Raw genomic sequence first — 27045 nt, forward strand, 5'->3', positions numbered from 1 at the left:
AACTGCGCAAGCGCGCGGAGACACGTAGGCGGAAGTGGTGCGCGGACGCCTGCGATGCAAGCACCTTGCGAGGAGGCGGCTGCCACTGTGGAAAGTGCAGGAGTAGGCGGAGAGGAGAAGAAGGAGGTGATGGGGACGGACCTGGGGAGGGGGAGACGCTCCGTCTGGCTGGCTGGGGTCACCCTTTCAGGTGACATACCGGCTCTGGAGTGGACGTGTCCCCCCGGCCCTTCGCCGTGTTTGGGACCCAGACCCCCCTCCCCAGAGAATCTTGACACAGTTTATCTTCATCTATAAGGAGTGTGCGGGGTCGGGATGGAGGGCACGGGTGATTTCCTTTTTTAAAGAACGGTTACCTGCTGGCACTGTCTCTAGGGAGGAGTATCTTCTCCTCCTCGCACCCTTTCCGCCCTGTGGCTGGCTAGAACTCCCTCAGGTCCCCGCCTGTGGACTCTGAGACATGAGGCCACACTTCCAGGACGGGCTTTTAAGCTTATAATAGGGGGCTTCCGGATAACTGCCAGTCGCCTGGGTTCCCAAGACTTCATCTTAGTTAAGAGCTACTTCCGGATTCTCTTTTAGGGTACTTAGGGTGCTCTGCTCTCCATTTAATTTGTGGTGCAAAGTGATTGTTCTTTCTAGGTTATTAAATTTATGTGATAAACTTCCACTAGAAGTTATGCAGATTCTCCAGTCTTTGCAGCTTAATTTTCTGCCCCACCTGATTTTTCTTTTAAGGAAATACTGAAAGCAGGTGGAGTGCTTTGGTGTGCTAACGGAGGGTTTTTTAGTGTTGGGTATATGCGTTTCTTCTATGGTAGGACCTCAGATGTTGAGAATTGGTTTTTGGATTAACGCTTTCCTAGGTGAATTGGGATAGTTTGGGACTTCGAAGACAGAGATACAGCAGCATTTGAAAATAATTTAGATAAGTGTTATTTGTACTTAATTTCTTAATATATATCAAATCCTAAGTTTAGATTTATCCCTTGGAAAAAAAAGAGTAACCATCAAAAATGAGTGCACTGTTTCTTGAACTTTGTGTAATGAAGTGTGTACAGAAAAATGAGACTGAATCTTGTTTTTCGTTGTTTTATCATCATAACCCATAGGTCACAATTAATATTTAGAGTCCACTTAATTTAGATATAGTGGCAAGGTTATTTTATTTGTAACGTTGAGTGTGACAAAATACAGAATCAAGTTTGTTCGGGTTATTTACACTGTAATGACATAATTTCCTCATATTCTACCCTTTTGTAGTGGGAGACTTCTCTTCTAAAGGTTGGAAAAAACTAGATTAAGACATTAACTGAAATAATTTTGACTTAAGTAGGTCATTGTAAATCAGTGTTATTACCGGTTATTTATAACTTATAAATACCCGTATGCTCTAGAAATGCTGCCTTTTTATTCCATTTAGCAGTTAGTTTTGTACCCCCAAGTAACATTAAATATCTGTGTTGACTTTAGGAAGAGGCCTCAGGCAGTGAGTCACACCTGTGGGATTTTTGTTCTTAGTTTCAAGGGTTACTGTGAATTTCTAAAGCAAAGGAAAATGTCGATCCTTTAATTTGAAAACAGTTTTTATGCTTGATTTTGTTTTTTCCTGCACCAAAAAAACATTGGCCTAGTTTCTTTAGATGTTGATTAATATCCATCATTAATGTCTGAAATGGAAGGCATCTGGCAAACATTCAGGATCACAGTTACTGGGTGTCAGAGTTTACAGTATCTAACTCAGTCACGTGATCTGACCAGTGATGTTCTGATTAATAAAAGTGCATTCTAAATGCAAAGCCTTGCAGGTCAGATTTTCTGGTGCTGGTACCTCAAGTAAGCAAAGGAAATGAATTTATTTCCATGTTCATTTCAGATGCTTTGTGGGACATTTCAGTGGAGATGTCAATATTTTGGCACAGATGTCCAAGAAGTGATAGTGGTGGAGGGATTTAACTCTACATGTCTGGCACAGATCTGCGGCTCCTAAGATTGCCAATAGGTGTGTTAAAAGCAGCAAATTGTCAGAAAGGAGCAGGATACTGTTGATTAAATGGTGCTTACTAAAGTGCAGTAGAGTCCATCATTTCATATCTTATACTTTTGGTATGTGTGAAAACATAATGAAGATGGTATTGTGTCTTCCCTTAAAGATTTCATAAGCTTTTGAGAGAAGCAGACACAAAAACAAAAAGGCCATTATGATTTAGGGTTTTGTAAAAATATTTATAAAGTGCTATGAGAGTCCAGAGAATCAACTAGCTTATAATTTACAGGACCTTAATAATGAGCATTCATGTTGAGTAGTGTGAGAGAGGGGTCAGAAAGGGAAGAAGAGATTATAAACAGGCTAATCTAGTAATCTGGGCAAGAGAGAAGAGCTGCTAATGGTAGGGTCAGAAACAGATTCTCAGTACATTTAGGGATGTAGAGTCAACAGGAACATTGGCAAAATATAGAATGTGAGGAAAAGGGAAGAGTCTAATAAATTCCAGATTTTTTGCTTAATACCAGTGAGATTGGGATTATAGGAAGAGCAGGTTTGTTTGGATGGAAACATAATGAGTTCAGCTCTGGACACGTTTAAAATGAGGTGCCAGTGGAACTCATGAGTAGAAATGCTTTCAAAGAAGCATTTGGAAATAGAAATCTGGATCCCAGATATCTGGGTTGGATATCCAGATTCATATTGCCAGCTGCACATCAAAAGGATGATGAATCTGTGTCAGCAGACTGTATCACACTAGCAGTAGTTCTAAAATGTTGAGTGACAGCCAATATTTGTGGTCTGCCTTACTATGTGCTAGTCACTTTTGCATTTATTTCATTTAGTCCTAACAAAAATTCTACGATAGGCACATTTTTTTTTTTTTTTTTACCCTCCTTTAAAGATGTACAACCCAGAGTTCAGAAAGTTTAAGTATTTTGCTCAGGGCTTTTCAGCTAGTCAGTAGCAAAGCTGGGTCTTGAACTCAGGTCTGTCAAAATCCAAAGCCTGGGGAAAGCACCATGCTGTACAGCTTTCTCTTAATGATAGCTGTAATTTATAGCTGTAATTTTATTGAGTCATTACAGTATGCCATCCATTTTGCTAAGTTATAAACACCTCAGCCAAAGATGGGTGAGGGGAAATTTTTGATACTAATAAAAGCAGGAGAGAGGTCTTCTAGAAGTTTTATTTATTCTCTCCGTTTAAATATAGAAACATTTTTTGCACATTTCCCTCAATATCTGTTTTCTGTACCATCCTTAGTTTTGCTCGCCGGCACCACCATACATTTGAAAAATCGTCTTCAGGTAGACAGCAAGTAATTGCAAGGTGGGGTTTTGAGGGCATCCAGGGGAAGGGCCAGTTTATTTGGTTCATCTGAGTATTTGGATGCAATGTTTGCCAGATATCAAGGATGCAGAAACACGAAAGATTTGAGTCTTGCCTTTCCAGTTCTCTTCTTTCCCAACTGAGAGAATTAGGGAGGGTATCGCAAAAGAAGAAACACTAAAGCTTATTTCAAATCTTGACCTAGAGAAAAAAGACATCGGGCTGAAAGAACTTTGTGAACATAAGGCAAGGGTGTTTGAAAGTCCATGGTGTATTTCAGGAATGAAATGATAGTTCATTGTGGGCAATTTAGGGCTTGATTGAAAGAGGTAGAGGGAGGAGAGACTTACATGGGGCCAGATTTATTTAAATGGTACTTTGTATGCATGCCTGCACACATGGAAAGTAGTTACTCAGGTTTTTGTTTCTTCTACATTCAAGATCATTTAAAGCATGGTTTATAAAGAAAGTCAAATCTCAAGGGTATCCTGCGAGATGACTTAAAAAGTCAGAGATGACTGATTGAAACTGTGGGAAGGAAGAACAATATATAAAGAAGAAGAAACAGGTAAAGGAAAAGAAATACAGTAAAACTTTTTAGTTATGCTTTTTCTATTTAGAAATTTGGCAGGTGCCCTGTAAAACAAATGTTCTTTGATGCCTGAGTATTTTTAGTTACAAGTTGTATTCTGAACCTTGATCCAATTTAAATTACTGAAGATGGCCTACTTAATCTCTGTAGTCAGCAAGGGAGAAGTGATCATGAAGAAGTGACTCTAATTCTTACCATTTTAAACCATCATGACAGTTTATTTTAAAAAGATTTCCAAATCTGTCAAAGTTATCCTTATCTATCCTCTTTCCTCAGATATTCTAAATTTTAGTTCCCATTGGGATTGTAACAGACAGTCTTTTCTAGGAAGATAATTTTTTCATCATCAGGTTGCTCTTTAATTGCCATAATTCTTCACTCTCTCTTCAACCTCTACATGGAACTCATTCTTCGGTTTATATAAATCCAAACGGACATTGACAGTCATCTCTGGAGCCCTCATGATTTTTTTTTCACAGATAACAAAAAATTATGTGTTCCAACTTTTTATAATCCCAGAGACTTCTTTATTTCTTTTTTATAAAACAGCTATATTGGGATATAATTGTTATACAAAAAACCTGCACATTTAACATACACAATTTAGTGAGTTTGGATGCATGCATGTACCTGTAATACCATCACCGTAATGATCAAGGTAATACACATTTGTCACCTCCAGAACCTTCCATGTTTCCCCATGTGTGTGTGTATGTGTGGTCAAGAATGTTTACCATGGTATCTACCCTTTTAACAGATATTTAAGTGCACACCACTGTGTTGTTAACTGTAGGCACTATGTCATATAGCAGGTCTCTACAACTTACTCATCTTGTATAACCATAGCTTGATATTCATTGAGCAACAACTCCCCAAAGACTTTTTAAATTAAAATGATTTTCTCCAAAGGAAGAAAACATTTTCTTTTATACTGACTTAAGAAATGCTGTTGCTAAAAGCATATTATCCTTTCTGTTGTCTTTGATAAATCTAGCTTTTTTAAATAACTTAAAGTTTGAATTTATTTTAAAACATCATTAACAAATACATTTTACAGTTGACTTAGTATTTAAAGGAGCATCAGCTCTTTTCTGCAATCAAAGACTGACTTTAATATTGAAGATGTCACTCATAAACTATCATGGGCTTTACAAATTGAATCCTTAATACATATAAAACCATAATAAAAGCATATTTACTTCCTTGATGAAATAAACACTAAGTTAAGAAGAGAAGTAAACACTAAGTTAGCTTTTGATTTTTGCTGTGGAAATGAGAATGGCGTATATTTAGCGTTGTATTGGTCTTTATCAAGAGAAGATAAATTGGAGAGTAGACATTGTTTTTGGTTGCTTGGAAGGTTGCATGGAGGAATGAATATATTAATATCCAGAGAAAATGAGATTTATCTGTGTAATTTTTAAAGCATGATGTGAAATATTTGGAGCATAGCATCTTATGATCCAGATGTTTTTGCTTTAATTGCTTATTTCCTTCTTTAGGACTTGCCTCAGCAAGCAAAAGAAACACTGAACAAAGGAGAGGAAACCAACAAAGATAATTTTAGAAGCACTGAATGCAGCAAAACAAGAACAATGGATCTCAAGTTCAACAACTCCAGGAAATACATTTCTATCACTGTCCCTCCCAAAACACAGACAATGTCACCACACATCAAGTCAGTAGATGACATTGTAGTACTTGGCATAAATCTCAGCAGATTTAACAAACTTACTCAGTTTTTCATATGTGTTGCTGGAGTTTTTGTATTTTACCTAATTTATGGATATTTACAGGTAAAAAATAGTTACTTATTTCCAAGATGCTAATTATTTATAACAGTTGAGGTCAATATGGGCATTACTAATAGTTTTGTGCAAGATAGTTTTCTTTACAGGATACCACTTCATTCACATTTTTGGTTTTTTAGTAGAGAAAAAGGGTTCTTAATAGTTAGTTTACTACTTTTAGCAGGGGTCAAAATTTCACAGTTAAATATTTCAGATGGGGAGAAGGGAGCAGAGATAAACTTAAAAAATTAAAATTATGAAAAAATTTGAAATATGTTAAAATGTAGGTTATAATTGCACCCATGTGTTTCTAAAAGAAACTTAAGTATTCGGTGGTATTTTGGAACATAATTCTCCAATAAAATTGAATGATAACACAAAAGCCATAATCTAGTCCATTGTTGATTCTCAGAGCTCAATAATAAAAGGTCATTTTTGCAAAAGTATATCAGGATGCATTATAGTTTTTCCAGAAGTTTTTCATTAGTCCTGTACTATCTGAATTATTCTTTTTATGAAACACCTGTCGTGTTTCATTCTTTTTGGCTTCCTCTTCAAATCTGATTTTGTCAGAACCTTATTTTTCTGTGATTTTTGCTAGTGCAAAACATTTCTGACATTGCCACCAATTGTCTTCTATTTGTATTATGTTATGGGATAGTTGTATACCTTTGACTAGCAGTAAATTCCAGACCTTCAGGGACATGGGCTGGATGGGTGAGGAGCCACGCTAGTGTAAACAATGTTTGAGTGGGTACTATTATTCTTAATGGTCAGTTCATTAGTATTTTCAGACATTACCAACTTTGCTTTTTTATGCAGCTTTCTAACGGAAAACCTTTTATAATTCAAGAAATGGAAATGGATGTGTTTTGTTGAAACACAGTATTTCTGGTGTTGTTTAATATTAATTAGAATGGTCTTAAAAATTATTGTACTCTTTCCCACTGTCCTATAGAGATGAAATACAAAAGGAAGTATAAATAAAATGGTAGAATTGACTACTCCTTAGTTTATAAAAATTCTATGAGGAGTATTATGTGAAAAAACATGGCTTAAAAATCTTAATATTTATAAAAACTAATTTCCCCACTAGAGGATGATATAAAAATTCAGATATCACAATGAAGAATGGTGAAAAATAGTAAATTTTATCAAATACAAGTTTCAGTTTTGTTGAGAATTTTTTTTCTTTTTCAAAACACAATTGTTAAATAATTTGGGAGCAGAGTTAGCCATTGCAAAAAGGAAAATGAATTAGAAATTTACAAATTTTATTAATCTTTTCTGTTTGATTAATCAACAGATCTTAATTTATAAAATATGCAAAGCTTTTAAAATTAGATAAACATTACTTTCATTTTGTGAAAACTGACACTGCTACTAACTCTTACATATAATAGCATATTAAAATAGTTTAAAGAAAATGCTTGGGGTTTTGTAATGAAGTTGTCTATATAAATACAGTATAGTGAAATCTGAATGCCAACATACGTAATAAAGCTATTTTCATATTTTATAGTTCATATGCCAGGAAAATACTAAATATCTTTCAGACTTAACTTGAACATGAAACCTAAATTTGAAATAAAGCGATTTTCGTATTTTATAGTTTATATGCCAGAAAAATACTAAATATCTTTCAGACTTACTTGAAGAGGAAACCTAAATTTGGGGAATTACACAGTATCCTAAATGTACAAAATCTAGTTCAGAGTCTATGTTTGAGGAGGGGGTGATTGATCAACTAAGTCAGGTATTGGAATACCTCTTACTGATTGTTAATGGCTTATTAACAATGTAAATGTTACTTCATAATATAAGATTATGTTTAGACAAGGTAACCATTTTCTTTACAAGGAGAAATTTTATATAATCTGGCACAAATATTCCAAAAAAATCACATTATTAGTTTGAACTGATTAAATTCCTATAGATAAACAAGCCTGAGATGATAGACTTCTAATGAAATATATTTGTTACACAGTAAATAGAGTCCTTGAGCCAACTGTCTTTCTCATTGTTGGGGCAGTTCTTAGTTTTAGCAACCTTTTTTTTTTTTAAAAAAAAAAAAGAAAAGCCTGGGATAACATTGCTTGATAGTTACCCCTTCCTTCTTTGCTTTTCTCACTTGAATATCTAGCGTCAGTTCTCTCCAACAGCCTCCTGAACTCTTAACTTTACCTCTGAGAAGCCTTGAGATTTGGGTGTCTATTTTGCTTTTTATTTTTTGTTGTTGGGGGTGAGGCTTGGGTTCCTTTAAAAATGTTGCGTTTATAGGAATTTATTGTGAGGAAATTGGTGTGCCCCAGTACTTAACAGTATTCATGTATCTTTTGACAGGAATTAATATTTTCAATGGAGGGTTTTAAGTCCTATGGCTGGTACCTTACTTTAGTACAGTTTGCATTTTACTCCATATTTGGCCTAATAGAACTTCAGCTTATTCAGGACAAAAGGAGAAGGTATGTGGTTTGTTTTTATTTTTTTGACAGTTAAGTTCATTAGTAGTAGTTAAATTTTTTGTTTTGCTCTTTGGGAATATGGAGTATATTATACATGAAATATGTACATTTGCAATTAATAAAATGTATCTAATACCCAAGAATTTTTGTCAGTATAATCAACTTACAAAAAAATATTAGATATAGTTCAGTTGTACACTGAAGAAAGTGGTTTCTCTTTTAGTGTAATGTTATCAGAAAAATGTAGTTTAGGCTCAACTTACAGTCAATGTATCTTGAAACAGGAGAAAGTATTCAGATGTACATACGTGTTTTTATAAATTTAACTGAAGTGGGTGTGATTACTGAAAGATTTACAGTGCCACTAAGAAAGATCAAAGTGGTGAATGATCAATGCCACTTTTATAGTGGTTTTTAAAATATACAGTTAATGTTTTGTGGGATATATTCCATTTAACACTGTCTTCTTTATAATGTGCAGTCGCTGAGACTGCATGTTTAGACATAGAGAAACTTTGTAGCATGCCTTTTCACCAGAACCAAAGGAGTTTGTTTGACATAACATTTTGCATTGACCATCTAGATTTGAGAAATATCTTGAAATATTTTTAATGGTATACAGAACAGTATGCAATTAAAACATGATTATGAACAGGAGGAGATCAGGAAATTGAATATAACTCCTTGATAAATGTAAGTGTGGTTATCCTGTTGTACCAGACTCTAAGATGTGATATTTCATGTATACACTGGGCAATTTAAATGAAGCAAAGACTATAATACTGATAGCCTGTCTTCAATGATAGAAATGTTTAGTCTTTCAATAAAAATAAAAAATATTCACAGCTACTGTTTTTCTTACAAAAATGTTTTTGATATTTGTCTGAAGGTAACTATAAAATTTTAAATATTCCAGTCTATCATACCAGTATTCCTTCATAGTTCTAATTTTGCCTCTCAGCCTCTCTTTATTGCAAATAAATAATTGTAGCAGTGATAGTAAAATAATATTTGAATCTGAGGTTAGCGTCTGTATTATTTTCATGCTCTAAAACTGCAGTACTCAGCCATATAGGTGATAAAATAGAAAGTAATTAAATAAATCTGGGGCGCCTGGGTGGCTCAGTCGTTAAGCGTCTGCCTTTGGCTCAGGGCGTGATCCCGGCGTTATGGGATCGAGCCCCACATCAGGCTCCTCTGCTGTGAGCCTCCTTCTTCCTCTCCCGCTCCCCTGCTGTGTTCCCTCTCTCGCTGGCTGTCTCTATCTCTGTCAAATAAATAAATTAAAAAAAAAACCAAAAAAAAAAAAGTAAGTAATTAAATACATCTATCAAGACTAACGTATCAGAAAGCATGATGATCCATTACCAATTACAAACTGCTGGAGGTTTGTTTCCAAAGTAAAAGAATCTAATGCTGCCTTTATAAAATGGAAAGTGACACAAAGATACACCTCCTTTAAAGAAGATACACCTCCAGGGTACCTTGTTGGCTGAGTCAGTTAAGCGTCCGACTGTTAATCTCAGCTCAAGTTTTGATCTCAGGGTCCTGAGTTCAAGGTACACATTGGGTCCCACCCTGGGCATGGAGCCTAATTAAAAAAAAAAAAAAAAAAAAATACACCTCCCTCTCATCTACCCGAATGAAATAGGGAGTGAGCCTCCAGCCATGTTTATTCCAACCCTTAAACCAAATGACCATAACATTTTTAAAGATAAAATAATTTGTGTTTGATTTAAACATAAATGAAGGAATATAGAAGAATTTACAGATGCATAAAAAATGTAATTATAAATTGAAACCTTTTCATTTCCAAGGCACATTAAAAACATTTTTAGAAAAAGCTTTTAAAGTCATGTTACAATGAATTTGCTCAATCACGTATTTATGAATTTAAGTGGCGCTGCTCTTTAGACAGGTAGCCAAACTCTGCTTAGTTGTTGGGGTTTTTTTTTTTTCTTTTTTCCTATGTTTATATGAATACTACATACTTGAAAGAGTAAAAGATTTGGAGTCAGAAAACACGTGTTTGAATCTTGGCACAACCTGTAATTAGCTCTCTTAAGACCTCAAGGAAGTTGCTTAAATTCTCTGACATTTGAAGATCAAATGTGGTAATGTGTGGGGAGAACATTGTAAGCCGTAACACCCTATATGCATTACTTGTTGTTATTCACCAAAGTTACCTTGTAACTTTATTATTACTTTGCATGAGGTTTTAACAAAGGAGATCTGTCAGATTGGTTTCTAAGGGGCTATTGAAAGTCATAATCCATCCCCCTGCCTAAAGAAGTAAGAAATTGGGGTATTAAATAAAACAGCCACAGCGGCACCCTAGAGGAAGATGATGAACTTCACCTCCTGGTCTCACCAGTGGGCAAACACACCTCGAAGGCTGGGGTTTTTGTGAGTCTGTAAAGAAAGTTGCTCTAGGAGTTGTGACCCTCTGAATACAGGCCTTCTGAGTTTCAGGCTGCTTTTCTTTCTACCTGTGTTATGTTACTTCTGTAATCACCATTCCTTGTGATTCTTTCTGACTTGAGGCAGAAAAAATTTTATTTTCTGGCCACTGTTTGCAATTTATGTCTGAGGACATTTGACCACTGTGACTTCTATCATTACTTGGAATAGTGCTGTTCTTCCCTGATGATACCTCACTGAGTAGTAAGCCCTACAGACAGCTTATAAATCCGTGTTTGGGTGCACTGATGCATACGTGGATGCCAAGTTACTTCCACATGGACCTTAAATGTTGACTACTGTATTAGCAGTTAAGTAGGAAAGGCCTCGAAATTGAAATATAAGTGGAAAAGATACATTTTAATTGAATTTTCCAGTAAATTATTTTGCCTTATATCTAGCCAAATAAAAAATGTGGAGTAATTTTGTTGTCTTGATTTAAACATGAACACAAATCCCAAAATGGAAGCCACTTCTAAGTATGCAGCATAATCTGATTATGTGAATAGTACTTCATGTGTTAGTCACACCAGTGTACAAGATTATTTTAGACCATTAAATATCTAGTCAAAGTGAGCATATGCTCGCAATAATTGCGTAAAATTCTGAAGATGCCAAATTAAAGACCTCTTTAGGAAATTCAGATAGAACCCAAAGTAGTGATTTGGGATCGCGAGGAAAGAATCAGATTCTTCATCTTGAAGTTGATTATTATAACATCTTACAGAATACAGAGTTAGAGTTGACATTGTGGTAATAAAAAGCATGTTTAGAGTTTTAAGCCACCACTGTAGAATATCTGGAGATATTCTGCTCAGGTTATTTTAGCAGAAGGGCTGAATGTATTTTTCCTAATGCTAGATGAGAACATTAGGAAACAGAACAACAATATAGAAGTTGAAAATTAGTTAAGGTGCCTTTTACCATTATGGAGGTCAATATTCAAAACTCAACTCTTTTTTTTTTCTAAATTTAGTTGAGATAGTGTGTGTGTATATATATATATGTAGAACAGCTGTTAAAAAACATCTTACCAACTTTTTTTTTTTTTTTTTTTTTACCATCAGTAAGAATCTGTAACTCCGGTACACCATTTTTTCACACAGTTGAGAGTTCTCACTTGTGATTGATTAACTAAGGGTAAATTGTTGTTTTTACCAACATTGCTTTATACAAGTAAAGTGTGATAACTTTTAAAATAGTGCTATTTCACCAATATTGCTAGAAATATTCAACAGAAATTAGACATTTACACATTGTAAACACATTATCTTACAGTAGTATGAATTGGGTCCCAAAATGAAGATTTTAAAAATTGTCTTTTACAGAATACCAGGAAAAACCTACATGATAATAGCTTTTCTAACTGTGGGTACTATGGGGTTATCAAATACTTCCTTGGGCTACCTGAATTATCCTACCCAAGTCATCTTCAAGTGCTGCAAATTGATTCCTGTTATGCTAGGAGGAGTTTTTATTCAAGGTATAGTAATGATATATTTTCATACTGTTTGAAACTAATAGGATATGTTATGGCATCTAGCATTAGGAAAAACATTAAACTCCAATTAATATTTTCAATGAACATTCTCGATACTGGAATAGTTCTGAGTGACATCTTATAAAAATAAGGAATTATAAAAATACTGGTACTTCTGTCATATCCCTCCCCTAGTATTTGAAATCAATACGGACTCAAGAAAAATAAAAATAGTATTTTGTTTTATTTTTTTTTCTTTTAATCTGGAATCTACCACATTTCCAGAAAGACTGCATCCACGTATTGAAGGCGTAGCCAGAAATACCTGGAAAACTCCCTTTTTCAATTCTTTCATTGTTCTCCTCAGGGCTCCTCCCCCTATCTCCATTATATAAATGGATAAGTCTCACAACAAAGTAGGCTTAACCTGAGCAGAACTGCTTTTTTACCAACTCTGCTGGCTTAATTGGCTTCCTAGAGCCCCAACTAAGTTACAAGCTATGTGGAAATAGGAGTAAAGAGGAAATTGTAATAGCAATTGGAACACGTTTTTGTTGTTCATGTCACTGTCGTGAGAAATACTAATGTTTTGATAATCAAGGGCCCCTGTATCGCTAAAGTTCTTACACAGCCTAACTTCATTTTTTACATTTGATGCCTTCCCATAGAGGCCCTTTGTAATGAAAGTATGTCTGTTGGCTACTTCACGTAAAGTTTCAGGGTTACTGTTCATGCAGGAAAAAGCATTGACACCAGTCCCTATTAGAAACCACGTGCATGTATAATATTTCCTTAGTGATCCTTATGGAAAAGTTACACTACATGATTTTATTTAAATGTGGATATACTACAACAGGTTAATTCTCACCAATCTAGAAGTTATCTGATTATGGTAGTTGTAAACTTACACAGTTATATAACCTGAACAGTTGCACTGGGTACTTTGTAAAGGTATAAGTTATAAGAAGAAAATTCATACCTTCTGTTGTGTATGAAGTAAAGAAGGCACTGGTGTCCACAAACTTTAAATGTTCATATTTACTCACTACCATAACATATAAAGTAGGATCTCATATCTGACTGACAAGGACATATTGTGTTCATAGGTCATTTAATTCTCACAAGCCCTTCTGTGACTATCTCAGGCATTGATTTAAGTGTTCTTCATTTATTCTTGACTTTGGATATAAAAAGCAGATCCTGCTCTACTTGCTTAGACACGCACATCTAAAACTGTGCCGAGTGGGCATTTGCATGATGAGGTTGGCTTCCATTTATTTTACACAGGGAAGCGTTACAACATTGCAGACGTGTCTGCTGCAGTATGTATGAGCCTTGGCCTGATATGGTTCACCCTAGCTGACAGCACGATTGCACCGAATTTCAACCTGACAGGTAAGGAAATGATTTGTACTCCTGGATTTTGCAGGCATTTTGGTTTAAGAGTAAGAACTTCTAGGGCACCTGGGTGGCACAGCGGTTAAGCGTCCGCCTTCGGCTCAGGGCATGATCCCGGCGTTATGGGATCGAGCCCCACATCAGGCCTCCTCTGCTATGAGCCTGCTTCTTCCTCTCCCACTCCCCGCTTGTGTTCCCTGTCTCGCTGGCTGTCTCTATCTCTGTCAAATAAATAAATAAAATCTTTAAAAAAAAAAAAAAGTAAGACCTTCTACAACTTCATAAGGATTTCAGATGATGGTGTGACATCTGTGATTTTCATGTCTAACATAAAGCTTTCAGACTTTCCATATAAGATATAGTAAAAATATTACAGTCCTGGAAATGTAATAGTTATTTTTGGTGCTCTTGTATTTTGACCTGACAAGAGGCTATTTGGCCAGTCAAAATCTTCTGTGATTGAGTACATGATAGAGCAGTTTCTCATGGGCTGAGTCGGAAGTTTACACGTGAGTTATAGAAGAATCACATTAGTAACTGTTTTTATTCTGTTTTTTTAAAAAAAAATGAAATTGAACATTTGCTTGTCATTGTTTTAGCTGAAGAGGGAAGTTAATACTGAACAGTGTGCTCTAAGTAAGGTTAGAACCTTAAAGTGCTTGAACTTTCCACCATGAAGTTACCTCATAGTGTGCCAGATAGAATTTTGTAAATAAAATTTAGATTTTCACCAGCAGAATTGGTTTTATAGTATATTTAGAATTAAATAACCATAAATGTGTTAGAATATTGCTTTTATTCTAAAGACCTTGAAGAGAAATTATTATATATACAGTATTATCAATCTTATACTACTGAGTTTTATTCATAAGCTTATTATCATCATCCCATCTCTTAGCCTGACGGAAACAGTATTTAAAATACTTGCGTGTTGGGAAGGGAGGCTCTTTGTGGCAAGAGGAGGGATAGGTGTGGGTGAAGATGGTGGCACCCAAGGCCGCAGACTGCGTCATGGAGGTCTCCTGTGGCCAGGCAGAAAGCAGCGAGAAGCCCAATGCTGAGGACACGACGTCCAGAGATTACTACTTTGATTCCTGTGCTCACTTCGGCATTCAGAAAGAGATGCTGAAAGATGAGGTGCACGCCCTCACGTACCAAAACTCTGTTTCACAACTGGTACCTCTTTAAGGACAAGGTGGTGCTGGATGTGGGTTCAGGCATGGGAGTCCTATGTTTGCTCCCAGGCTGGAGCCCACAGGGTCATTGGGATCGAGTGTTCCAGTATCTCTGATTATGCAGTGAAGATTGTCAAAGCCAACAGGTTAGACCACTTGGTGGCCAGCATCAAGGGGAAGATGGAGGAAGTGGCGTTTCAGTGGAGAAGGTGGACATCATTATCAATGAGCAGATGGGCTATTGCCTCTTCTAGGGATCAGTGCTCAACGTGGTGCTCTATGCCCCAGGCAAGTGGCTGGCCAGCCACCCGATGGCCTAATCTTCCCAGACTGAGCCATGCTATATGTGACAGCCATTGAAAACTGGAAGCACAAAGATGACAAAAGCCACTGGTGGGAGAATGTATATGGCTTTGACATATCTTGCATCAAAGATGTGGCCATCAGGGAGCCCCTGGTAGATATGGTGGACAGCCCCAAGCAGCTGGTCACCAAGGCCTACCTTATAAAGGAGGTGGACATCTACGCTGTCAAGACAGAAGACCTGACTTTCAACGTCTCCCTTCTGCCTGCAAGTGAGGTGGAATGTGCTCTGGTTTACTTCAACATCGAGTTCCCTCACCGCTGCAAGAGGACAGGCCTCACCAGCCCCGAGTCCCTGTAGGTACGCTGGAAGCAGGCAGTGTTCTACATGGAAGTCTACCTGACAGTGAAGACTAGGGAGGAGATCTTTGGCACCATTGGCACACAGCCCAGAGCCAAGAATAATCGTGACCTGGACTTCACCATTGACCTGGACTTCACTGGCCAGCTGTGTGAGCTTTCCATGGACTACTGGTGGCACCCGGTTTCTCCCACCCCAGCCAGGCCGGCCCTGCATGGGCCCAAGGGCTGAGCAGTTTTGGGGCTTTCCCTTCCTCCCTTCCCTCCCAGAGGGGGCTTTAGGAGTCTGGACTGGGGAGGTCACACTGTGACTGTTTTTCATAACTTATGCTTTTAAATGGTTGCATTTATGCCAGTAAATCCTCAGTGTGTGGCAGGGGGGATAAAAAGGTATTCAGAGAAACTCTGAAAAATGGGTAAAAATTTTAATTATTCATGAGAAAAAAAGTATTACCTAAAGAAGAGAATCATTTACATCAGCTTTGTTCTTTCTAAGAATCAAAATTTTTCTTACTGGCTATGAGTTAACCTTCTTTACTAACTCTGTTAACCAGGCTAGGTTAATGGATTTAAATGTAACCAGTACAGCCTCTTGGAGCAATCCTTTTAACAAGCAGAAGATTGTGGTGGAACCTATTATATCTCTTTCGGTTTTGATTGTTCCCAGTACAAGTGATCATTACTTCGATGAGTTTTACTCTGAGAAAGCTTATAGTTAACAGATGTGTCTGACATGGTTTAGATTTTTCAGGAACACTTCATGTCAGCAACACTAAAAGGAAGACTATATATGAAAACTGAGGTAATTGACTATTTTACTTATGAAAAAGCAGTTTTAGAGAAAGCACAGAATTTGTAGTCAGAGAGATGGCTTCCAGTTCTGTTCAAATCACTTAAAATTACAACCATGGGTAAATTGTCAGAGCCTTTTATGCTTCCCTTTTAAAACAGAGATGATAATGATAGCTTACCCCTCACAACGGCAGTGGGAGGATTGACTGAGGTGATGGAATAATGGATATGAAAGCGCATGCATGTGCTGGGAGGGGGGGACAATAATGATGGAATGAGGTGGTGTCGGTAGTCCTGCAACTTCTCGCGGTGATGTAGTGCCAGCCCGTTCTGACTCCCATGGATTTGGTAAGAGAACCTAATAATACTTCATCACTAAGAATAACTGATGAGCACTTAACATAGTCCCTGGTCTGTGACAATATATTATCTAAAGGAGATTAGATTAACTATTAAGATCATTACTTAAGGTAGATATAAATAAAACTTTGAATGTATAAAGCGAATATATCAGAATTTACTTATTCAAATAAATGTGTGCCTTTAAATATTCCCCTTAGGGTGCAATTCAGGTATTTTCACGCCGTTGCCATTGTTCAGAACATTTTTGGAATGTCTTCGAATAGCGTGTTAGGAGCTAGGATGTTGTATTTAGGGTCTTCAAGAGCAGCTTATCTTTTTGTTTCAAGGACAGATTTGGTATTTGAAGTAAGTAAAAGAGCATTCAGAATCGAGTTTCGTGGGTAAAAATGTATGGTAAGGTAATAAATACCACAAAGTTAGATGATCAAAAGGCAAATTGAAGAATAAGATGAAAACTTGAAACTTCTCAATTAAATGCATACACGTGTGTATATTTTTCTGCTCCCTGTGATTGCTTATACATTGTTAAAAAAAGGCAAAGGGAAACGTCCTAAATCCCATCAGACACAGGGTCCTAACCAAGGCTGCCTTTTTTTCTTTCTGTAAAGCACCAGGGCTGGTGACCAGTGTCCCAAACACCTGCAGTTAACAGCCTGCTTCTCAGGTAGACATGCTCATTTGCATGAATGTTGATTTCCAGCTTTGTTTATGCCAGTTGTACCTGTTACTATAACCCTGTAATAATATTATTTACATTGTTCAAAAACAATTTGAAGAGAGACAGAATTGTTTGTTAATTGAAACAGTTTGGTTGACTAGTCAATAAAATCACTATTGAATTAAGTAAGTATGGAGGAAACAACTGTAAAAAGAGCAGGATATCATACAAGTGTGAAAGGATTCTGCATCCTAACTGTTTGAGAAGTTCCTGCATTTCCCATGTGCTTTTTAACAAAAACAACTAGGAAAGCATTAACAATGTGTGTTATGAGTATGGTTTATACAGACGAGAATGTGCAGAATTTTGGTTATACTCAGAAAAGACCTTGGCAACCGCGTGCATGTTTATGTGTTTTAAATTAAATGTTTTAATAATAAAGGTAACATTTTTTATGATTTCCCTCCTCATCTGATTTTTTCAATTAACGAACTAACCACCAGTCCCGATAGAGCTCCTAAGAATTTTTTCTGTCTTTGTTTAATACAGTATTCCTTTCAAACATTTCATCTAATTTAAAAGCAAAACTAGTATTTGATCTAATAGGGAAACACAATAAGCTTGAATGTAGTTTATTAGTGTTGGTTACTTGTATTTTTAACGTCATCCTATATGTGCCCATTACAGCTGGTTGTGGATAAAAATCATCAACTTTTACTGAAACAATGTAAGATCTGCTTTTGTTTTTTAACTCAATTAAATCTCTGATAAATCTTGATTATCATAAACTTATTTAAATAAGGAGGTTGTGTTTCTCTTATGCTTTCTTGAAGGTGTGATCCTTATTTCCCTGGCACTGTGTGCAGATGCTGTCATTGGAAATGTTCAAGAGAAAGCTATGAAACTGCATAATGCGTCTAATTCCGAAATGGTAAGTACTCCAGCGCTTTTTCTTCACAGCAGACAGACTCAAAAGTGGTGATGTGCTTAACTTTATGAAATAGTTAAGATATTAAAGACTTGCATGGCATTTTTAAACTAGTTTGTCACCATTGTTTTCATGAAAGTAATACATTCAAACATTATGGTAACTAAAAAGTGAAGATACCACTACCCCTGCTAAGAACTTACTGTATGATATTTGATAAATTTTTTCCTTATTTATAGGATTTTTTACATATTAAAAAAAATCCTTTGTTACATACTTTTCTCCTCTTCTTGTATTGGTATTGTATTATTTATTTTCCATTTAGAAATTTGTAATTTTGATCTGGTTTGTCTTTTCCTGCATGGGTTCTGGCTTCCTATTATAATGATTGAAAAGGGCTCTCCCAACTTTTAAGATTTAAGAATTTTACCCATGCTGCCTACTCGTTTTATGATTGCCTCTTTTTAATTAAATTTTTTTTTAAAGTGAGAGATGGGGGTGGGGCAAAGGGAGAGAGGGAGAGAATTTTAAGCAGGCTCCACTCCCAACTCAGAGCCTGACATGGGGTTTATTCTCACGGCCCTGAGACCATGACCTGAGCCAAAATCAAGAATCGGGGATTTAACTGACTGAGCCACCCAGGTGCCCCTAATTAAATCTTTGATCCAACCAAAACTTTAAAAAGTGTTCTTCTTTATCTATCCACTTGTCCCAGTAACGCTTATTGAAAAATCTACTTTTCCAGCTTAAGTGCCTTCTCTATCATGTAATATCATATACTATTCTAATGTAGGATTCAGAATTGTATTTTTTTAAATTTACTTCTGCACCAAAACCATATGATGACAGCACATTTATTATACATTTACCATCTGTTAGGACTAGCCAGCAATATTCCTTTTGTTTTTTAGAATATTACTACCATTAGTTATTCTCAGGTGTTCATATCCCCAAATAAACTAGAAAGTCCCATTGTTAGTTGTGATTGGTATGGCATTGGATTAATTTAGGGAGAACGGCATCTATACACTTGAGTCTTTCAGTCCAAGAATAAGGTCTGACTTTCCTTTTATTCAGGTGGCTTTTTTTAAATGTCCCTTAGGTTTTTTAAAGTTTTTTTCATATAAATCCAACATATTTCTTATTGAAGTAATTGTTAGGGGTTTCATCTGTTTGCTATTGTTACTGCAAATAATGCCCTTTGTTTTCCTTATATCTTCCACCTGGCTGGTATTTGTATATAGGAAAGTTATTGTATGTATGTTTACATTAATTTCACAGCCAGCCCCTCCCTAGACAGCATACCACATTAAGAGTATATAGGAATGGTCTTTCGTGTTACTTTGTCAGCAGAGTGGGCATCTTTAAGGAGTCTTAATCTTGGTCAGAAGTTTTCTTGATCATCCGCATCACTCTTCCTAAATAAGGTAAAGATCAGAGAATTAAGGAAATGTAAATAGCTAGAAAGTTACTATAATACAGTGGCTAGGAGCTTAGACCCTGAGCTTAGATCACCTCATTTATATCCTAGCTTTACGAGTTCTCTTACTGGGAGAAAATGACTTGCCGTCTCTTAGTTTATTTATCTTCAGATTGAGGAGTGATCATTAAGAGTGTCTAACTCCTAGGCCGGTTGTGGGAAGTAAGTGGAATAATTCAGGTAGAGCGTTATTAGCACGTTCCTAGCATTATCAGTACCCGACACGTCACAGGTGCGCCAGTGTGATGACGATGCCCCTGCTGATTGTGCTTATGAAGAGTGAAGAACTGGGAGAGAAAGATTGGTAGGAAAACTGGGAAATCAAGCAATAGATACGCCCCTGCTCATTTTCACTATCTGTTAATATCTTAACAAACTTAACATTTTGGTTTTCTGATGTCAAATAAGTAGCTTGAAAGTTTGTTTTGTTTTGTTGATGTGTGTTTTTGGAACCCCAGAATTCAAATGTGGTTTGAAGTCAGTAATCAAGCCGGGCAAAAAATGCATATTATGTAACTATGTACGTGGAAGGATCAGTACTGCTGTATTACGATGTGCGTAAAATAATCCATAAACTTATGAACAGGATCAGTCATCATCTCCAGAAAGCTTGGCCATATGAAACAATGATGTCACTTTAAAATGGTTTGTTTTTCAGATTTAATTGAGTAGATTAATTGAGCTACATATTGATAATCCTTCATTTTCTGCCTTTGGTTTGATAGCATTTTTTTTCCACTTTATTTTTTTATCTACCATAGGTTTTGTATTCGTACTCAGTCGGTTTTGTGTACATTTTATTGGGATTGACATGCACTAGTGGATTAGGCCCTGCAGTGACGTTTTGTTCAAAGGTAAACACTAATCACATTTTTAAAAATAAACATCTTCCATTAAATAGTCCCTCTGTATTTCTTGTTCAAAAAGATTATTTTTTATGTAATTTGATAACTTCTTTAATATAATGTATGCAGATCAGAAATTATTTCAGAAATGAAATGATTTATATTTAAATTTATTGTATCCTTGCTCTACCCTATGAGTTAATTTTTAAGCGATTCATAATGTAAAAGTTGGGGATTTTTAATTTCATCATTGTTTTTCCATTAAATCAGAACTAAATAAGAATCTTTGCTTGACTGCTTTGTTGAACGGCTTATTATTGCTCAGGAAGTTGATTAAAATCTGTAGTTTTATTTCATTTGTAATACCTCAGGGTTTGTTTTGCATTTTCCTAACAGGCTTTTTTATATGTTGCAGAATCCAATTCAGACTTACGGTTATGCTTTCCTTTTTTCCCTCACTGGGTATTTTGGAATCTCCTTTGTTCTGGCTCTGATTAAAATTTTTGGTGCACTTCTTGCTGTAACAGGTAGGAATGATATACCTGCTTCTATTATGAAATAAGCATTTAAATTTTCTCTGATGCTGCTTTTCAAAAGACACAGGTGGCATCTACTCTGCATTAAAAAGAAAATTGTTATATTTCATCAGTTTATTTTTTGGCTTGTAGTGTTTCTTTAAAATTCTAAAAAAAATGATGTTTGCTCATAATCTTTTATTTGAAGGGTTAATTTTAAAATCAAATACATACATTTATCTAAATAGTAACTTTTAAATACGTTAAAAGGGCTTTTTATTAAAAAGTTTGATGGGCTGAATACCCTCAGAGAAAAATCCTGCTTTTATATGCATTTTTAATTTATAACCGAAAACTCCCATTTTGATGCACTTAAAGTGTGGCAGGTATATTTTAAACAAAGCTTTTTGGACCTTTCATTTATACACTTTCTAGGTCATTAACCAGATTATCCTTTCTTGTCCCTAATAATTATCATGCACCTGCCTTATGCAGGAACTTTGCTCGGCACTTTAGAGGAATGGAAGCTCTGTTGGTTTTGCTTTGGAGGAGTCAGGAAAACAGATGAGGGGCTACAGTGAGGCCCAGTGAGGAGGACAGGTGATTCCATGTGCTAACCTTGTATCATTTGCCCCGTGAATGGTCCAGATGGCAAATGCTCTCAGCCTCTTCCATATGGAGAGAGCCCTGAGTGAAGCCCAGGATGGAAACATAAGGGCACTCGATGGAGATGTCAGAGAAGGAGAGCCTAGTCCCAGCTCTGACATTTAATGACATGTCACCTGGAGAGTATATCTCTCCTCTTGTCTGGGCTTCATTTCTTTCTTGGGAAGGGATTGGGTTGGACTTGACCGTTTCTGTCAGAGAAACATAGGATTTACATCATAATGCATACATGCATTAGTCATTACCTGATTTTAATATTTCGTAGTTTTAGGGGAATACTTATTCTAATACTACAGAGAAAATTAATCAAAGGGATAACTACCTCTCTCTTTGTAAAAGTTTATTTGCTTTGTAATGTTTCTCTTTATTTGCTCACATAGGACTCCCCTTTTTATTTATTTATTTTATGGCTCCCCTTTTTAAAGTTTACATTGCTAATGGTAAACAGAGGGCATGTGACTGTAGAAAAGGCCATATCCATAATCTGTCAGGTCATGTCATGTCATGCTACCAAGAAAGATTGCAAAGTCATATACTTAGCTCGGGTTCCAGTTTTGCTCATAAGATAATAACTGTTCAAAAAGGGTTTGATATCAATCGATATGTATTGATTAAACACTGTGATAGGTATAAAAAATGTGAGATGCAATCCTTGTCTTAAAGGTGCAGACAGGTTTATTTCTATCTCGTGTAAAAGAAATTCAGCAGTAATAGTAATAGCCAGCATGCATATCCTTTATTATGTACCAGGAACCACTTTACATACATTATTCATTTTGATCTCACAGCAATCCCATAATAAAGTAGGCATTGTTATTATTCTGTTTTGTGAAGGGTAAACTGAGGCACGGGGCGGTAAAGTGACTTGCCCAGTGGTCAACCAACTAGTAAGTTGCAGAATCAGGATTCCAAGTGAGGCAATCTGGCTCCCGACCTGTGCCCCTAACCCACATGTTACACTGCCTTCTGAGCTGGTGTGGTGGCGTCACACTCATCAGGAAACCAGCCTTCTAATATCTTCTCTGCCATCTTCATCCTCTCTCCAGGCAGTGGGATGGGAGAAGATGAAGGATACATCTTTCTTTTTATGGAATCCTCCTAGAAAGCACACTTCCTAGAAACAGCGCTTCTGCTCACTTTTCTTTGGCCCAAACCTCATCACATGACGACACCTAACTGTAGGAAAGGCTGGAAGGTGCCCATAATAAGGGTCCGTTTACTAACACGGAAGGAAAAACAGATTTGGGGAATCAGGCTCTGACACATTTCCAAAACAGATTCTTCATGTGGAGTTCATTTATTTATGCCTTGTATAATAAGTGCCAGGAGCTGTGGAGTCCAGGGATATAGGATAAATAAGAAAAGAAACTAAGTAAAGCTCACCAACGAGAGGAGGATAGCAACTGATAATGCAAAATGGGACAGAAAGCTATGATGGAGACATGCCAAGGTCCTACCTCCACGTGGGTGGGACAGGGAGGAGAGTTTCAAACCTGACAGCAGACTTCAAGGCCGTACTTGAAAGACAGGTGAAAGTTAACGCGGACGTGTAAAGAGGACTGTAAAGATTATTCATGGTCTTCCCAAAGATGAGCGTGATTAAGATATTAAGTGTGCTTTAGCTTACTACTTTTACAGACCAGCCAACCCCTGTGCCACCTAATCACACCTTCCTTGGGAAAGCCCATCTTTCCTGCCAGACTGAGGGTTTTTAAGGGATGACCTGCCTCCCTGGTATCCTGGCCTTTATCAAGTACTTACTACAGTTGTACGTTCACATTTAACTCTATGGCTTAACGTCTGTACCCCTCCTGGACTGTAAACAGCATAGTAGCAGCAGCAGTGACGTTCTGTTTGGTTTTTGCTTTTCAGTGTTTTCTTGGCGTGTCACATAGATCTTGGCACATAGTAGGCTCTGTATCTTTGTTGAAGATTATTTCCAAAATATTACCAAGATAGTAGGCACATTCTAAATCAACCTTTTTTTCTCCCTACAGTGACAACAGGAAGAAAAGCCATGACCATTGTACTTTCATTTATGTTCTTTGCTAAACCATTCACGTTTCAGTAAGTACTTTTTAATTCAACAAGTATACTTAATAGATACCTGGTTTAACATTTCCTCCCAAGCAGCCTTAATTTCTCTATTAAAAATCAGTTTCATCTGGAGCCCTAGTTTATTGATCTGTCTTCTACTTCAGAAATTTAATTATTTTAGGGGCGCCTGGGTGGCACAGCGGTTAAGCGTCTGCCTTCGGCTCAGGGCGTGATCCCGGCGNATCATTTTGAAGAAATCATATTGTACACTTAAATTGCCTAGCCAGAATCCCAGTGCAGTTGTGACCCGGTTTCCAATATAAATGAACATAAGTGATATCTTGAGATTAAGGGATTCCACCTTGCCCTAATACATACAGACATACATGTGAAACCATATATATACATGGTTTTTAAAGTTATTTGTCCCCCTCTCCCACAAAGGATTTGAGGTAGAAAATTATGCTCTAAGGTTATTTAGTTTATGGCTTCTTATGAAGCATTTACTGTTTTCTCGACCATCTAGTATACATTTGAAATCAGTATCATTTACATTTATGCTTGCTTAGTAATTGAGAAGATTCAAACCTAGAAATTATCAGTGTATAAGCTTAAAGATAACCACAAGATAAATTTCAGTCAGTGTATTGTGTTTTCTATAAATTAGTTTCTCTTTCCCCACGTGCTAGGTATACATTATAGCAATCTGTGCCAATTCCCCTACTTTCTCAGGATGTGCCCCTTTTTATCTTGTTATATGCTATCCAACTTGGATAAACAGTTGGACTTCCAAACTGAATTCCCAAGATGGCCATTGGCAGATTGACGTACTTGGTGCTTTAAGTATACTCTTAGACTGTTGATTAGGACATAGACTTGAATTTCCTGTTACTTTCAAAGTTCAAATGAACTGCATTTAGTGTTTTGTAAAGTCTCTCTTTATATACTTAACATAAATGAGATGGAATTCTATCTGATCTAAAAATAATATTTTTTATTTTAATGCTATTATAGGTCTCCAATAGCAAAATTTTATTTTATTGAGGAATTATTGTGAACTTATTACCAAGTTCTGTGGTTAACGATAAATTGTTACCTTGATATTAATATTTTTTCCTTCTCTCTCTTCTTAGGTACGTGTGGTCTGGTTTATTAGTTGTCCTTGGTATATTTCTCAATGTTTACAGCAAAAATATGGATAAAATAAGACTACCATCACTATATGATCTAATAAACAAAACAGTGGAAATGAGAAAGTCAAGGACATTGGCACAAACTGTGTAGGCAGTGATTCATCCTGCTGAAAGTAGAATTCTGAGGGAACAATCATCAAATAATTAATTTTCCAAAGGGATTATTATAAAAACCAAAGGATCTGAAGGCGTGCTGTCTGTTTGCGGATGGGTCACCTGTGAAGTCAGCCTCTTCCACAGAGCGCTTGTTTAACTGCTTGACTTCTGAAGCAATCGAGAGCCACGTGTGCCACACCCTAGAATAAAATGTCAGTGTGAAGGACTAATTCTTAGCACTCTGTTGAGAATTTCACTGCACATGGACCATGTTGCAAAACTAATTGGGTATCATTATGACATTTCAAAGAAATTGATATAATAATATCAATTAATAGATTGGTCTTCATTCATTTTGGTGGTGTTATTTAAATGATTCTCTGTTTTAAGAGTGAACAGATGATTTAAAGTCTAGAAAGAATAACTTCATTATAAATAAAAATTATTCTGTGATTTTTTTTTAATAAATGCGTTGTTAGAATTTATTATGAAGAGGGAAGTGAAGGTTGCTGTAAGGCTTTACATAAACTTCAAACCTTAGACTTTTCTCTGGTCATTTAAAAGTATGCTTTAGAGCAAACATGCTTTAAGTTTTCTGTGGACAATAGATGGTATAACAAAAGAACTCAACGCCCTGCATCCTGTAAGAATCCTGCTGTCCATCAAAGGAGTGCTAAAAGATTGAATGATTTGAATTTTTTAATTAAAGAGAAAAAAATTCATGTCTTAAGTTATAATAAAATAATAAAATTATAGTTTTTCTCATAAAAAATTTAATTTGACAGCTTGAAGATTAAATAGGATAAATGTAAGAAACACAAGTAGATTTTAGCAGATTTGTACAGTATGTTGTTTGCATAGTTTTAAGTTGAAACTCAGAAAGTGTGGGTGGCCCTTATGTTTTAGCAGTGAGTTTTGGAATTGCTTCTAGTGTATTAAAAAATCCTATCAATCTTCATTTTCAGTATAGGTAATGCTAGTTAAAACAACTTAGTTTCTATGTTATTGGTGATACCACTTACATTTTGTGAGTATAATATACTTGGAATATGTAATCTCATTCTCAAGTTCCATTGTGTTCTGATGGTGATTTTAACTAGTAGGTGCATATGTGGGTACAACAGAGCCTATAATAATTTAAGGATCTAGCATAAGGGATTCTGACTGATTTTCATTTGTCTTATATTAAAATACTGTGACGGTATTTTTCCCTAAGTGGTGATCATTCTTAAGTTTTCGTATTTTAAAATGAAAGGAATCTTAGTTGGTACTTCATTATGCCTTCTTAAACTCTTAAGATGGTAAGGATTTGTGCTTTAAAAACAATTTTCCCAAGTTCTTGATAAAAGATTATAATTTTAACTTTTCAAGCCATTGTTTTTCGTCCACACCTTCCTAATTTTTTACCTTTGCCTGTTAAGAATTCTTCCTCCCACCTCCCAATTTTAAGCAGTTTAGCACTGCTCAAAAATTGGCTTGCCAGCCTAATCCTTTATACTCCCATTTCCTTTTTTTTTTTTTTCACCTGCCATCAGATGAAGGAAACCTCATCTCACTTATTTGTGTCTATGAAGTACTCTTTATAGTGAATAGTGTGAAACCCAGTAATTTCTATAGTAAAGGAAATCAACATTTGGATGTATACTTTGTGTCACATTTTATAATAGCATTCATAAATACTAATGATAGCAACAACAGAAATAAAAGTAATACAATTAATAGGGGAATTAAAAATAGTAATTGCTAAAATGACTAAAACTTAAGTGCTTGTTAGGTGCCAGGCATTATTATAAGTGAAATATACAATAATTTATTTAATCCTCACAACATCTCTATGAGGCCAAGTATTGTCCTCATTTTACAGATGAGGAAGCTGTGGCCAGTGGGATTCAGTGACATTGCTAACCTTACGTGGCTAGAAAGAACCAGAGCTGTCTGTCAAGCAGCCTAGTCCCAGAGTCAAGCTCTTAACCAACTATGTTGCCTCACTGAGTTGATGTGATTATGTTCACAGTTTTGCAGATACAGAAGTTGAGGACCAGAGTAAGTACTTACTAGCTCACAATTAACTGGATTTCAAACCCAGTTCCATTATACCCCAAAGTGTAGTTTCTGTCTGCCATATCCCTC

The 27045-nt window shown here is 36.2% G+C and overlaps 1 protein-coding gene and 1 pseudogene across 6 annotated transcripts; both read left to right on the plus strand.

The window, feature by feature from the left end:
- On the plus strand, positions 1-26517 carry SLC35B3 (solute carrier family 35 member B3). Of its 6 annotated transcripts, none has more exons than XM_034660341.1 (13): positions 44-126; positions 867-2002; positions 3761-3887; positions 4461-4569; positions 5414-5707; positions 8045-8166; positions 11955-12109; positions 13394-13501; positions 17989-18086; positions 20325-20417; positions 20824-20935; positions 23587-23656; positions 24760-26517. In XM_034660341.1, the coding sequence occupies exons 4-13, from the start codon at positions 4528-4530 to the stop codon at positions 24908-24910; spliced, it is 1245 nt and encodes a 414-aa protein (XP_034516232.1). In that variant the 5' UTR covers positions 44-126; positions 867-2002; positions 3761-3887; positions 4461-4527; the 3' UTR covers positions 24911-26517. The 6 variants fall into 6 exon arrangements, with proteins under 6 accessions (XP_034516230.1, XP_034516235.1, XP_002915071.1 ...); XM_034660342.1 differs by having other exon boundaries at positions 75-126; positions 1877-2002; XM_034660339.1 differs by lacking the exon at positions 867-2002 and having other exon boundaries at positions 1-126.
- Positions 13510-17832, plus strand: LOC105235752 (annotated as a pseudogene).
- Positions 26518-27045: the final 528 nt, after the last annotated feature.

Source organism: Ailuropoda melanoleuca, chromosome 5 (assembly GCF_002007445.2).
Source record: "Ailuropoda melanoleuca isolate Jingjing chromosome 5, ASM200744v2, whole genome shotgun sequence".
NCBI classification, from domain to species: domain Eukaryota; kingdom Metazoa; phylum Chordata; class Mammalia; order Carnivora; family Ursidae; genus Ailuropoda; species Ailuropoda melanoleuca.

What these genes read in the sequence shown, in the direction of transcription:
- SLC35B3 (XM_002915025.4), top strand. Translation starts at nt 55, where the DNA reads ATGCAAGCACCTTGCGAGGAGGCGGCTGCCACTGTGGAAAGTGCAGGA. An exon ending in ATTCAGGACAAAAGGAGAAG is followed by an intron (nt 8,167 to 11,954) that starts GTATGTGGTTTG and finishes TGTCTTTTACAG; the next exon opens with AATACCAGGAAAAACCTACA. An exon ending in ATGCGTCTAATTCCGAAATG is followed by an intron (nt 18,087 to 20,324) that starts GTAAGTACTCCA and finishes TATCTACCATAG; the next exon opens with GTTTTGTATTCGTACTCAGT.